This window comes from Lampris incognitus, chromosome 1 (genome assembly GCF_029633865.1).
Source record: "Lampris incognitus isolate fLamInc1 chromosome 1, fLamInc1.hap2, whole genome shotgun sequence".
Classification (NCBI taxonomy): domain Eukaryota; kingdom Metazoa; phylum Chordata; class Actinopteri; order Lampriformes; family Lampridae; genus Lampris; species Lampris incognitus.
The window spans coordinates 111,386,301-111,400,615 of NC_079211.1; the positions used below are offsets into that span (position 1 = coordinate 111,386,301).

At 45.9% G+C, this 14,315-nt stretch overlaps 1 protein-coding gene across 2 annotated transcripts; it reads left to right on the forward strand.

The window, feature by feature from the left end:
• Positions 1-13,368, forward strand: dpp7 (dipeptidyl-peptidase 7). 2 transcript variants are annotated; one of them, XR_008810706.1, is made up of 14 exons: positions 1-165; positions 315-447; positions 540-679; positions 1,409-1,572; positions 2,206-2,341; positions 3,978-4,059; positions 5,237-5,403; positions 6,096-6,156; positions 7,782-7,900; positions 10,678-10,834; positions 11,827-11,891; positions 11,979-12,049; positions 12,154-13,170; positions 13,326-13,368. XR_008810706.1 is itself a non-coding variant. In XM_056285796.1 (13 exons), exons 1-13 carry the CDS (start codon positions 61-63, stop codon positions 12,251-12,253), a joined length of 1,500 nt encoding a protein of 499 aa, XP_056141771.1. In that variant the 5' UTR covers positions 1-60; the 3' UTR covers positions 12,254-13,207. The 2 variants fall into 2 exon arrangements, 1 of the variants encoding a protein (XP_056141771.1); XM_056285796.1 differs by lacking the exon at positions 13,326-13,368 and having other exon boundaries at positions 12,154-13,207.
• The last annotated feature ends 947 nt before the right edge of the window (positions 13,369-14,315 follow it).

The window sequence follows — 14,315 nt, forward strand, 5'->3', positions numbered from 1 at the left end:
TCCGCAGCAGGGGCCGCGGGCTAGATGGAGTTTGTTTTACTCTGATTGGAACTACGTGTCATGCGTCCGCTGCCTTGTGTGACCATGTCTCGTGCCAGGGCAGCTCTCGTGCTGCCGCTGGCGTTGTCGGGGCTGCTGCAGGCTGCGGCCGGCAGGTATCTCCAGGTAAGCGTCTCGTTTCTCCATCAGGTGAACACACTCGGGCATCTTATTTGAGGCAGATTCTCTCCGCCGTTTAGGGGCCCGTGTGTGCGGGCTTGCAGTAGCAGGAAAGACTCCCTGTGAGTTTGTAATGTACATTTGACCTTCCCCAGTCAAAGCTGCGCCATGGGGCCGGGACAGACCGCGATCCTCCGTTCACCGAGAAGTACTTCATTCAGCAGCTGGACCACTTCAACTTCAACAGCATGGGGAACGGGACCTTCAGCCAGCGGTACCTCATTACGGGTAAAACCACTTTAAAAACCCGCTGGGGTGCGCGACAGCGTGCATGGACACGTGAATAGATCTTAATGATCCTCCTTTTTTGTTTTCCTTAGATGAACACTGGAAGAAAGGCGACGGTCCTGTTTTCTTCTACACGGGCAATGAGGGAGACATCTGGGCCTTCGCCCTGAACTCCGGCTTCATCATGGAGCTGGCCGCGCAGCAGGGCGCCCTGGTCATATTCGCAGAACACGTAAGAATAATCAACCAACACCAGTCCTCCGTTAAAACACGGTGGCTCGGGACAGGGGGGTGGTAGCAGGGTGCAGGTGACCTCTAGTCAGTATTATGAGAATTGCAGTGAAAGTTTTAAACTCGTTTTGGGATGTCTTGTCGTATAGTCTGAGGTGAGGTTCATGCACATACCGGTAGAAACATCATGTGGAGCCGAGCTGTGTTGGACTGTGAGGAAGCAGCGTCAGTTCAGCTTTTCTTGAATGACTGTAACAGAACATGTGACAGTGGTGGAAAACGCTGACCAAAACTAAAAGCAGGGATGTCTTGATGTACAATTATGTCAGTGTTGGTCAAAGAATGGTGGAAAAGACAAATCGATGATTTGAAGTTTTGATTTTATTGTCTGTTCCGACAACCAGATGGTTTCTGACTTACTTTCGGTCTGATGTTGGTAAGTTTTGACTGCGACCAGCAAGTTTGTCAGTCCACTGAAGAACTGAAAAAAAATCACAGTTCCACTAGCCTACTGGTAAAATGTTGAAATAGCTTTTAATTTTTGTTGTGAATTGCTCTGTGGCCATTTAACAAAGTTTCAGTTCTGACTGAATCATATCAACCTCATGACCGGTGCTGCTTTTGGAGAACTTCCTCCATGGCAGCCAGCCGTGTCTGTCATTGAGGAAGCCAGTGGTTGTACTCACTCGTTTTCATTGCCTGACCAAGGCTCCATCTTCTCCTCTGATAGAGATACTACGGCAAATCCCTCCCGTTTGGTCAGCAGTCCTTCAACATCCCTCAGGTTGGCTTGCTGACGGTGGAGCAGGCCCTCGCCGACTACGCTGTCATGATCACGGAGCTCAAACAGCAGCTGGGGGCCGCAGGCTGCCCCGTTATTGTGTTTGGTGGCAGGTAAGAACTCGCACAAATAAAATATGACACTGGATCATACCTGAGCCTAGGTGTATTTACAAAATAACTTTGCTTTTGCTTAGAGATAACATTTTTACCAACATTGAGGATATGAACCATAAATCAATCAATCAAGTTGCATTTTATATAGTGCAACAGCCACTCGAAGTGCTTTACAAATAATACAAATACAAAACTTCAAATTACAATTACTGAAGGTTAGGTGTGGAGTGCCCCAGGGCTCGGTGTTGGGATCATTGTTGTTCATATTGTACATAAACAATATATGTAAAGTGTCAAAAGCCCTGAAAACCATTCTGTTCATGGATGATACAAGCTTACTCTTCTGTGGAGACAACATAGAACAACTCTTGGATACAGTGGAAACGGAATCGACCAGGATGAAGAGTTGGTTTGATGCAAATAAACTAACACTGAATTTAAGCAAAACAAAATGTATCATCTTTGGGAAACGATATACCAACTAAGACAAGAAACTCATGATAAATGATGTAGAAATAGAAAAAGTATCTGAAATTAAATTTCTCTGAGTATTAAATAAAGTAGCTATTCTCAAGCATAGTGAAAGACTGAATGTCCTTTTTTTGAGATTTCGTCCTTTCCTCCCTGCAGTTATGGAGGCATGCTGTCAGTCTATATGAGGCTGAAATATCCAAACGTCGTGGCCGGCGCCCTGGCTGCCAGCGCCCCCATTTTATCTACTGCAGGGATGGGAGACTCCAGGCAGTTTTTCCGTGACGTTACGTCAGTAAGTTATAAGTCCCTCTTACCACAGTCCAATAAAACAGTCAATGATAACTCCTTTGTTTATGAAGTTATGTGATTGATTAAAAATACACTGCTTATATAGTTGCTCAGCGGCTCCTGTGAGTGGCAGTGCATGTTAGGTTTTCAACACTGTCTGAAAAGTTCATCTCCAAAATTGTATTGATCCAATTTGGCAAAAAATATAACACCCTGCAAGTCATCCGTCTGCATTGCTAGGGGATGCTGTCATGCTGTAATCAGTCACATGACTTATCCTCTTTGTATTAAAAGGTGGCCTGGGGCATCCGGGTAGCGTAGCGGTTTATTCCGTTGCCTACCAACACAGGGATCACCAGTTCGAATCCCCGTCTTACCTCCGGCTTGGTCGGGCATCCCTACAGACACAATTGGCTGAATCTGCAGGTGGGAAGCTGGATTTGGGTATGTGTCCTGGTCACTGCACTAGCGCCTCCTCTGGTCAGTTGGGGTGCCTGTTCAGGGGGGAGGGGGAACTGGGGGGAATAGCGTGATCCTCCCACACACTATGTCCCCCTGGTGAAACTCCTCACTGTCAGGTGAAAAGAGGCTGGCTGGAGACTCCACATGTATCGGAGGAGACGTGGTAGTCTGCAGCCCTCCCCAGATCAGCAGAGTGGGTGGAGCAACTCGGACGGCACAGAAGAGTGGGGTAATCGGCCAGATACAATTCGGGAGAAAAAGAAGGGCGAAAAAGTCCAAAAAGAAAAAGTGGCCTGGTCCCCGGGCGCTGCAGCTGCCCACTGCTCCTATACAACAGGATGGGTTAAATGCAGAGAACACATTCATTGTAACAAAAAACAACTGCACAATGACAAAAATAAAGTGGCTTTCTTTTCTTCTTCTGAACAGTTCCCTAACATGTTCATTTTAAATGTAGAGGACTACTACTACTCTACTTTTGGCTGCTCCCGTTAGGGGGCGCCACAGCGGATCATCCGTTTCCATCTCTTCCTGTCCTCTGTCACACCAGCCACCTGCATGTCCTCCCTCACCACATCCATAAACCTCCTCTTTGACCTTTCTCTTTTCCTCTTCCCTGGCAGCTCCATGTTCCATATTAAGTTTAGACGACTCTTTATTATGGGCGGCACGGTGGCACAGTGGTTAGCACAGTCGCCTCACAAGCAAGAAGGTCCTGGGTTTGAGCCCTGGGGTAGTCCAACTTTGGGGGTTGTCCCAGGTTGTCCTCTGTGTGGAGTTTGAATGTTCTCCCCGTGTCTGGGTGGGTTTCCTCCGGGTGTTCCGGTTTCCTCCCATAGTCTGAAGATATGTAGGTCAGGTGACTCAGCCATACTAAATTGTCCCTAGGTATGAATGTGTATGTCGGCCCTGTGTGATGGCCTGGCGGCCTGTCCAGGGTGTCTCCCCACCTGCTGCCCAGTGACTGCTGGGATAGGCTCCAGCATCCCCGCGACCCTGAGAGCAGGGTAAGTGGTTTGGGTAATGGATGGAAGGATGGAGGGACTCTTCACTGTAAATGGCAGATGCTTTACTTTTTGTGAAATCGGACAGTTGTGCATTGTGAACGGTGTTACTGTTGTACTTTTCTCATTACATCAGGATGATGTTGACAGTTGCTGCTGAATTTTCTTGCACAGGATTTCGAGAGTTATCTCCCAGAATGCCGACAAGCTGTGACAGAGTCCTTCCAGCAGTTGCAGCACCTGGCTGATCACCAAGGTAAATCCTGAACCAAACCGAGTCCTCGCAGACAGTTCATGTCTGTTTCTGTTTGTCTTTGTAAACCAGTGGTCGCAGCTCTGGGAAGTCTACACAAAAAAAACTACACACCCCTGGTAAAATAACAGGTATTTGTGATGTAAAAGAAACCAAGATAAATCATGTCAGAACTTTTTCTAACTTTAATGTGAAATTGCAAACCTATAAAGAAAGTGAAAAACAATCCTTTTAGGGAAGAAAATAAGAAACTTAATATAACCTGGTTACATCAGCGTGCACACTCCTAAAAAAATACTTTTGTTGAAGCACCTTTTCATTTCATTACAGCGCTCGATATTTGAGTAAGGGTATCAGCTTTGCACATCTCGACTTGGTAATATTTTCCCACCGTTCCTTGCAAAAATGTTCTAGACCTGTCAAACTGCGAGGGCATCTCCTGTGCACAGCCCTCTTCAGGTCATCCCACAGATTCTGTTTTTTCTCCCCAATTGTACTTGGCCAATTACCACACTCTTCTGAGCCGTCCCAGTCGCTGCTCCAGCCCCTCTGCTGATCCGGGGAGGGCTACAGACCACCACATGCCTCCTCTGATACATGTGGAGTCACCAGCCGCTTCTTTTCACCTGACAGTGAGGAGATTCACCTGGGGGATGTAGTGTGTGGGAGGATCACGCTATCCCCCCCCCGCCCCCGAACAAGTGCCCTGACCGTCCAGAGGAGGCGCTAGTGCAGTGACCAGGACACATACCCACATCCGGCTTCCCACCCGCGGACACAGCCAATTGTGTCCGTAGGGATGCCCCGACCAAGCTGGAGGTAATACGGGGATTCGAACTGGCAATCCCCGTGTTGGTAGGCTCTTGAATAGACCACCACACTACCCAGATGCCCTGATAATAATTTATAATGATGAGTGTGTGCATGCTGCCTGAAGAAGAGCTTTAACTTGAAATGTCTCGCTTGTGTTGTGCATCCGAGCCCATGTTCTTGGTGTTCATGGCCTACATGCACTTTACATGTCTGTGCTGTTTAAGCAATCAAACTATATTCCTGCACTGAAGTGGCTTTCCAGCTTCACCTTTGATATTTTTAGCCTTTTTCCAGCAGTGTAGTGAAGAACATTCTATAATGATGACTACCTGCAGTGAAAACAGAATTTTAATGTTCCTGGATGCAGATTTCAGCCGCATCCGGTCCGAGTTTGCCCTGTGCAAGACTCCATCGTCTGCTGCAGATCTGCACCAGCTGAAAGGAATGCTGAGGAACGCCTTCACCCTGATGGCCATGCTGGATTACCCCTACAGCACGCACTTCATGGGAAACTTGCCTGCCAACCCTGTCAAGGTGCAGGAAACGTGAAAGCAGCTGTAACCCAAATGAACGATTATAGAAATTATAAACTCATTAGCATATAGTACTTAGCAAAACAGTTGACCTTATTTTGCAGCAAAATGTATCTCCAAAAGGGTGTCTGTAAGGCGAGCGGTCTATTCCGTTGCCTACCAACACGGGGATCGCTGGTTTGAATCCCTGTGTTACCTCCGGCTTGGTCGGGCGTCCCTACAGACACAATTGGCCCTGTCTGTGGGTGGGACGCCGGATGTGGGTATGTGTCCTGGTCGCTGCACTAGCGCCTCCTCTGGTTGGTCGAGGTGCCTGTTCCAGGGGGAGGGGGAACTGGGGGGAATAGCGTGATCCTCCCACGTGCTATGTCCCCCTGGTGAAACTCCTCACTGTCAGGTGAAAAGAAGCGGCTGGTGACTCCACATGTATCGGAGGAGGCATGTGGTAGTCTGCAGCCCTCCCCGGATCAGCCGAGGGGGTGGAGCAGTAACTGGGATGGCTCAGAAGAGCGGAGTAATTGGCTGGGTACAATTGGGGAGAAAAAGGGGGGGGGTTGTATCTCCAAAAATAGTAAGGAGTTATACACATGAGACTAAAACAATCCTGTGTTCTAAAAGACATGTCTTATTCTACTCCTTTTTGTTTAGCTCTGATTGGTACCAGTCGTGTTGTATTGATGTGTGTATTTGCAGGTGGCATGTGACACAATGCTCAGTGGACCTGACCTGCTGGTTAACCTCAGAAACACGGCAGGTAAAGAAAACGGCTTAAAATAACTTCTCAACGAGCTTTTGCTGATTATTGAAAATATTTTACTCTCACTGAGATTGACGTAAGAAGGTCCTGGGTTCGAGCCCGGGGTAGTCCAACCTTGGGGATCATCCTGGGTGTTCCTCTGTATGGAGTTCGCATGTTCTCTCTGCGTGGGTTTCCCAGCCCATTATCACAAATTACAAGTTTGCCTCAGGGGGCTTTACAGCAACACAACATCCTGCCCTCAGACCCTCACATGGGATAAGGAACAACTCCCTAAAAACACCTTTAACAGGTAGAGAACACGGGGAGAAACCTCAGGGAGAGCAACAGAGGGATCTCTCTCACAAGAAGGACAACATGCAGTGGATGTTGTGTTTACACAATTTACATATCAGCACTACTTCACAGCTTTCCAACACAAGCTGTGGTTTGTAGAAGTCAGTTATGTAGTGGCTGTAACGGTTGTAGGGGTCCATTCCCTCCATGTAATGTTTATATCGTGTACAGCTCTAAAATGAAGTAGGTAGAAGTAAATGGCATTAAGGCAAACACACTACATAGACTGTTTACTTTAAAGTGGTTTTTCACTATCAAACCTGCAGTTAGCTGCAGGATCATGTGTTTGATGCTGATGTGGAAGAACCACATCAAGTGCCTATGAGCAGTTTTAATTCAGAACCCTTTTTATAATATACGTCAAACTCTCTACGTCCTGACAGCGATCAAGTTAAGTAGATGCACTTAGAAATGAATCTGGTCTCTGTACCCGCTCCTATCAGCCATTCAGGAGAGCTCTTTGAAAGCCGGCATGTCAACTGGTCCACACTTGCTGTCAGTTTGTGTATCCATGAGGCTCTTAGGCGGAAGTGAGGTGGCGGATTGCTTTTGAGTATGTGTTCAAAATGTAGCTAGCTCTGGGGGCATCTGGGTAGCATAGCGGTCTATTCTGTTGCCTACCAACACGGAGATCGCCGGTTTGAATCCCCGTGTTACCTCCAGCTTGGTAGGGCGTCCCTACAAACACAATTGGCCGTGTCTGCGGGTGGGAAGCTGGGTGTGGGTATGTGTCCTGGTCGCTGCACTAGCACCTCCTCTAGTTGGTCAGGGTGCCTGTTCAGGGGGGAGGGGGAACTGGGGGGAATAGCGTGATCCTCCCACGCGCCACGTCCCCCTGGTGAAACGCCTCACTGTCAGGTGAAAAGAAGTGGCTGGCGACTCCACATATGTCGGAGGAGGCATGTGGTAGTCTGCAGCCCTCCCTGGATCGGCAGAGGGGGTGGAGCAGTGACTGGGATGGCTCAGAAGAGTGGGGTAATTGGCCAAAGTACAATTGGGGAGAAAAAGGGGGGGGGAATCCAAAAAACAAAATGTAGCTAGCACTTGCTAACTTCCACCCAGAATCGCTAAACCCTGCTTTAATACAACCAATTTCCTTTTTTAAACCCTTCTTTTACATAAATATTCTTTTACACACATACTTTTGCATTTCTTTTTCTTTTACACAGATTGGATTTACAACATTATAGAATTTACCCGCTGTGGCAGATGGCTTAAATAACACGAAAACTCTACATGCAGCTGCAAGGTTTTCAACTCCATTTTGATGTTTCATGCCCTTCTAGGAATTGTGTATAACTCATCCGGGGAATTGAGCTGCTTTGACATGTTCAACCTGTATGTGGAGTGTGCTGACCCCACCGGCTGTGGACTGGGTCTCGATAGCCTCGCATGGGACTACCAGGTAATCCTGCCAGAAACTTATAGACAGATAGATACTACTACTTCCAGCTGCTCCCGTTAAGGGTCACCACAGCGGATCATCCGTTTCCATCTCTTCCTGTCCTCTGCATCTTCCTCTGTCCCATCAGCCACCTGCATGTCCTCCGTCACCACATCCATAAACCTCATCTTTGGCCTTCTTCTTCTCCTCTTCCCTGGCAGTTCCATATTCAGCATCCTTCTCCCAATATACCCAGCATCTCTCCGCCACACGTCTAACCCATCTCAGTCTTGTCTCTCTTACTTTGTCTCCAAACTGTCCAACCTGAGCTGTCCCTCTAATATACTCGTTCCTAATCCTGTCCTCCATCACTCCCAATGAAAATCTAACCATCTTCAACTCTGCCACCTCCAGCTCCACCTCCTGTCTTTTCATCAGTGCCACTGTCTCCAAACCATACCACATAGCTGGTCTCACAACCATCTCGTAAACCTTCCCTTTAACTCTTGCTGGTACCTTTCTGTCACAAATCCCTCCTTATACTCTTCTCCACCCTGCCTGCACTTTCTTCACCTCTCTTCCTCACTCCTTGTTACTTTGAACAGTTGACCCCAAGTATTTTAACTCCTACGCCTTTGTCACCTCTACTCCTTGCATCCTCAACATGCCACTTTCCTCCCTCTCATTCACGCATATGTATTGTCTTGCTCCTATTGACTTTCATTCCTCTTCTCTCGAGTGCATACCTCCACCTCTCCCGGCTCTCCTCAACCTGTACCCTACTCTCGCTACAGATCACAATGTCATCCATGAACATCATAGTCCACAGAGACTCCTGCCTGATCTCGTCTGTCAACCTGTCCATCACCGTTGCAAACAAGAAAGGGCTCAGAGCCGATCCTTGATGTAATCCCACCTTGAACCCATCTGTCATTCCAACCACACACCTCACCACTGTCACACTGCCCTCATACATATCCTGCACCACTCCTACATACTTCTCTACAACTCCCGACTTCCTCATACAATACCACACCTCCTCTCTCAGCACCCTGTCATATGCTTTCTGTAAAGCCACAAAGACACAATGTAACTTCTTCTGATCTGGTCTATATTTCTCCATCAACATTCTCAATCATGGTATGAAACCATACTGCTGCTTGCTGATCATCACCTTTCCTCTTAACCTAGCTTCTATTACTCTTTCCCATATCTTCATGCTGTGGCTGATCAACTTTATACCTCTGTAGTTGCTACAGTTCTGCACATCACCCTTATTCTTGAAAATCGGTACCAGTATGCTTTTTCTCCACTCCTCAGGCATCCTCTCACTTTCCAAGATTGTGTTAAACAATCTAGTTAAAAACTCCACTGCCATCTCTCCTAAACACCTTCATGCCTCCACAGGTATGTCATCTGGACCAACAGCCTTTCCACTCTTTAGCCTCTTCATAGCTGCCCCCACTTCCTCCTTGCTAATCCACTGCACTTCCCGATTCACTATCCCCACATCATCCGACCTTCTCTCGCTCTCATTTTCTTGATTCATCAGCCCCTCAAAGTACTCCTTCCACCTTCTCAACACACTTTCCTCACTTGTCAGCACATTTCCATCGTTATCCTTCATCGCCCTAACCTGCTGCACATCCTTCCCAGCTTGGTCTCTCTGTCTAGCCAATCGGTACATGTCCTTTTCTCCTTCCTTAGTGGCCAACCTCTCATACAACTCACTATAAGCTTTTTCTTTTGCCTTTTGTCACCTCTCTCTTCGCTTTACGCTGTATCTCCTTGTACTCCTGTCTACTTTCTTCATCTCTCTGACTATCCCACTTCTTCTTCACCAACCTCTTTCTGTGTTTACTTTCCTTTAACTCCTCATTCCACCACCAAGTCTCCTTGTGTTCCTTCCTCTGTTCAGATGACACACCAAGTACTTTCCTAGCTGTCTCCCACACTAATTTTTTGGGTGAAGGGCAATGCCAAAGCATATGCAGGAGATTGCCATGTTCTCTGCAGCCATTCCTGCACAGTTGTGAGCTACTGTTTATCTTTTCATTCTGCTCAGTGTAATGTAGGATCTTCTTGTATCAAACACAGTTGGATGCTGTGAATGCGTTCCTCCTAAGCATTCTCTTTTGCTGTGCAAAGGCTGGCTCCTAGATCTTTTCTCCATTGTGATGGGCTCAGATATTTGGTTGCTATTCCCCAAAACACATCAGTTTGTAAATGGAGGAAATGCTGCTATCAGTGTATCATTCGATCATTTCATTTCATTTAGAATGAATGTCTGCATGAGTTTCCTCTGGGTGCTCCGGTTTCTTCCCACAGTCCAAAGACATGTAGGTCAGATGAATCGGCCGTACTAAATTGCCCTGAGGCCCTGTGATGGACTGGTGGCCTGTCCAGGGTATCTTCCCACCTGCCACCCAATGGCTGCTGAGATAGGCTCCAGCATCCCGCGACCCTAATTAGGATATGCGGTTTGGATAATGGATGGGTGGATTTCATTTAGAATCCAAAATCGATACATGGATACATCTCCTTTTCTGCCACAGCTGAATTTCTCAGTATTCTGACTTTTTTTTTTGTACTATAGTATAGACTAATCGGAAGGCACTGGTATAAGTCTTTGTCGTTATTTAAACCCTGCCGACTTAAAGGTCTGTTGCACAGAAACCTCTGAGAACCACTGATGCCAGTAGTGAACATTTTGCTGCATGATATACCCTGATATCATGTCATATCCCAGTGGTTCACAAGCTGTTGTGTCCGTTCCTGCTCCCCTTTTCTTGTTGTAGGCGTGCACAGAGATTGATCTGTGCTTTGAGAGCAACAATATGACCGACATGTTCCCCCCCATGCCCTTCACGGAGCACGACAGGGAGGTCTACTGCTCCAAACACTGGGGAGTGATTCCACGGCCCAGCTGGCTTAAAACCCAGTTCTGGGGTGATGGCAAGTATTCACGCTACATATGAGGGCTTTTATAAAACACTATTCTATTGGTTTTTAAAGTCACAGGTTAATCTTGTTGTGATCAATGAGCCCATTTCCATCAAAAACATAACATTATTTTCCCCTACAAAATAGACATCTGTTGGGTAGAAATGCTTTAACTGTCCCACAAATGAATTTGACCTTTTTTACAAATTAGGAATTACAATTATGTATGTGTCGGCCCTGTGATGGCCTGGCAGCCTGTCCAAGGTGTCTCCCCACCTGCCGCCAAATGACTGCTAGAATAGGTTCCAGCATCCCCGCCACCCTGAAAGCAGGATAAGCGGTAAAGATAATGGATGGATGGAAATTACAATTATTTTTATTATAATTTTAGAAAAATTATTTTAATTTATTTGATTTAAATTAATTTAATTATAGTTTATTATTGATACTTTTTTTTTACAATTTATTACATTTGGGTATGCACTCTTCAAATGTGGAGATATTAAATATTCCTACAGCTTTTCTCTAGGGTTGAACAATATAGGAAAAAAAAATCATTTCAATATTATCTTGTGATACGTCTCGTTATATTAAAGAACAAAAGCGGCTCCATAATTTCACCAGATATGTGCAGATTTTACCTTTCAAAATGTTATCACTCTTGCAATGATTCAGGATTTTAGGAGGAAATAAAGCGGTTGTCTAAGAAGTCAGTAAACCAGAAAAATACTGGTCAGATGTAATTTATTGGTGAGATGCATTAGTTTTTTTTTTTAAAGAGTAGTGAAAGTGGACCTTGCTACATTTGAAGCAGTGAGTTTTAGCCCAGCATTACTAATGGGCCCAATTTGTCTTACATTGCATCTGCTGCAGTGAGATAGTTGCACATGTGCATATTGCAATGTTGATTCTGAGAAGATATCTTGCTCAGCCCTACTTTTCTCCATCATTGGGCTTTTGTAAAAGAAGAAACGTCTCATCAAGTTTTCACTTTTTCTGCTCAGCCCTCTCCACGGCCAGTAACATTATCTTCTCCAATGGAGACTTGGACCCATGGGCAAACGGAGGGGTAGGTGTTGCAACAGGTCTGGCATGCTTGGATGATGTCATCTGATAACCATCTGGTCCGTGAGCTAACTGGCTCTCTGCTGTTTAGGTGCGGAAGTCCCTTAGCTCATCATTGGTTGCCATCAACATATCTGGAGGAGCCCACCATCTCGACCTGAGGTAAAGCCAGCTCCGTTTCGCCCTTTTGAATTATTTGCACTTTTCAAAATGGATAGTGATTTTGGTGCTTCATTAATTCGACCTTTTTACTTGTTTTTCTTCAGAGAGTCCAACGATGCCGATCCATTGTCAGTTATAAACGCCAGAAGGACTGAATCTGACCTGATAGCACAGTGGGTGAAGATGGCGAAACTGAGATCGTGACAGTCACCATAATACACAAACTGTTTCAGTGAACTCGTGGGTGTTTTGTTTTTTCCCCATAAATCTCTTTAATCACTTTTCAAAATTAAAACAGATCGAACATTTATTGTAAACCAGTTGACAGTTCAATACATCTTGAATTTAGATCATTAACACTGAAATAAATAAATACAAAAGGAAAAGGTGGCGCCATCAGAACAAAGCCCTTGAATTGTGTTTGCCACCAAATTCAACAAGATCCATAATTTATTAGGACAAAGATTGTTTGAGTAGTTTTGAGACCCGTGCCAATTACTGTTTGTGAAAACTACTTTTTAATGCTAAACTATTTTGCTAACAAATTTTTGCTGGTTAAAAAAAAAGTAAAATTTCAAGTTTGATAGCTGACCATCCTTATCAGAGGGAAAAATACAACATATAAAATGAGCTCTGCTGCTACATTAAAACACAACCACATTTTTCAAAAATTGAAAAACCTAATTGACAATGTAATTGGCACCACTGGAGTCTGTCATGTGACCCTGGCCCATCTACACTATTTAACCCAAATCTCAAGACAGCGGGGTCTGAAAGTCTGAGTCCAGTTTGTTTTCCTTCTCGGGTACATTTATTTTTCCACAAATGTCATAAATCTATTTTTGTTATAGAAAGTGTGTTATGCATACCATGTCCTTAATGGTGTGACAACTTTTCTTTTTCATGAAGTTTTAATACATGTACATTAGTAATACAGAGAGCTGTTCTGGTCCCGTAACAGTTCTTAGGAGATACTGACGTGATTGACATGGTCCTGTGTCTTATGGTTGCTTTCATTTTACAAAGAATGCTTTCCCAACACGGGGATCGCTGGTTCGAATCCCTGTGTTACCTCCGGCTTGGTTGGGCGTCCCTACAGACCCAATTGGCTGTGTCTGCAGGTGGGAAGCCAGCTGTGGGTATGTCTCCTGGTCGCTGCACTAGTGCCTCCTCTGGTTGGTCGGGGCACCTGTTGGGGGGGGGGGGAAATAGCGTGATCCTCCCACACGTTATGTCTCCTTGGTGAAACTCCTCACCGTCAGGTGAAAAGAAACAGCTGGCAACTCCATGTACATCGGAGGAGGCGTGGTAGTCTGCAGCCCTCCCCAGACCAACAGAGGGGGTGAAGCAGCAACCAGGACGGCTTGGAAGAGTGGGGTAATCGGCCAAGTACAGTTGGGGGGGGAGGGGTTTAACAAAAAAAGGCTTGCTTTGCAAAGGCTTTAGCAGTTTGTAATGTCAGCTGGGCTTTGTTTAGGGGTTACAGGTCATACAGTTTTCCCACATGATGGAGAACCGTCCCAACGCCAAACTGCAGCTATGTCACACGGTGCTGGAGGGGCAGTGTAATACACACTGCAGGGATTTTCACAAACCAAGTCACTTTTGTTAAAGAAGACCTAAAGCCACCACACCATCTGAGGACCAAGCCAACATGTTTGAGACAGAACGGCATCTACCGCTACATTCAAGGCCTGTTGAACGAAGAACAAACTACAGTAAAACCACAGGCACAAGATGAATGGAAGAGTAGCAGTTTCCAAACCAGTTCTTAAACCTCAAAACGAGCTGAAAGCGGTAGCTTGGGTCAGGAGATAGAATCAGAATTTCAAGTTTTCGGTTCTAATTATGTGAGGAGATGGCCACATGCATGGGTAATACAACCGTGCATAAACACTATGGTCAAACATGGGGGTGGCAGTATTCAGGTTGGACCATGACCATGATCACACGCTGTCCAGAGATCTACCAGTTTATTCTAGAGAGGCTAATGTCCTTTCTGGCTTAAAGACATCTCACAAGAGGATTCACATACCAGCGGGGCAACGGTCCAAAACGCACCACATCAAGGCTTTGCCAGGACTATGTGTAGTCCAAGAAGAAGAAGGAGGAATGTTGGCTTGTGTGGTTTTTCCCTCCACATTCACCGGCCATGAACCCCACTACTGTACATCTATGGGAACTTTTGAAAAGGTGAAACACACCGCTATAACATCTCAGGACAACTTCTGGGATGCTTTAAAAGACTGCTGGAATAATGAAGATG

Coding starts and splice junctions, on each gene's coding strand:
- dpp7 (XM_056285796.1), top strand. CDS start 61: ATGCGTCCGCTGCCTTGTGTGACCATGTCTCGTGCCAGGGCAGCTCTC. Junction 6,157..7,781: donor TAACCTCAGAAACACGGCAG/GTAAAGAAAACG, acceptor ATGCCCTTCTAG/GAATTGTGTATAACTCATCC. Junction 12,050..12,153: donor GCCCACCATCTCGACCTGAG/GTAAAGCCAGCT, acceptor GTTTTTCTTCAG/AGAGTCCAACGATGCCGATC.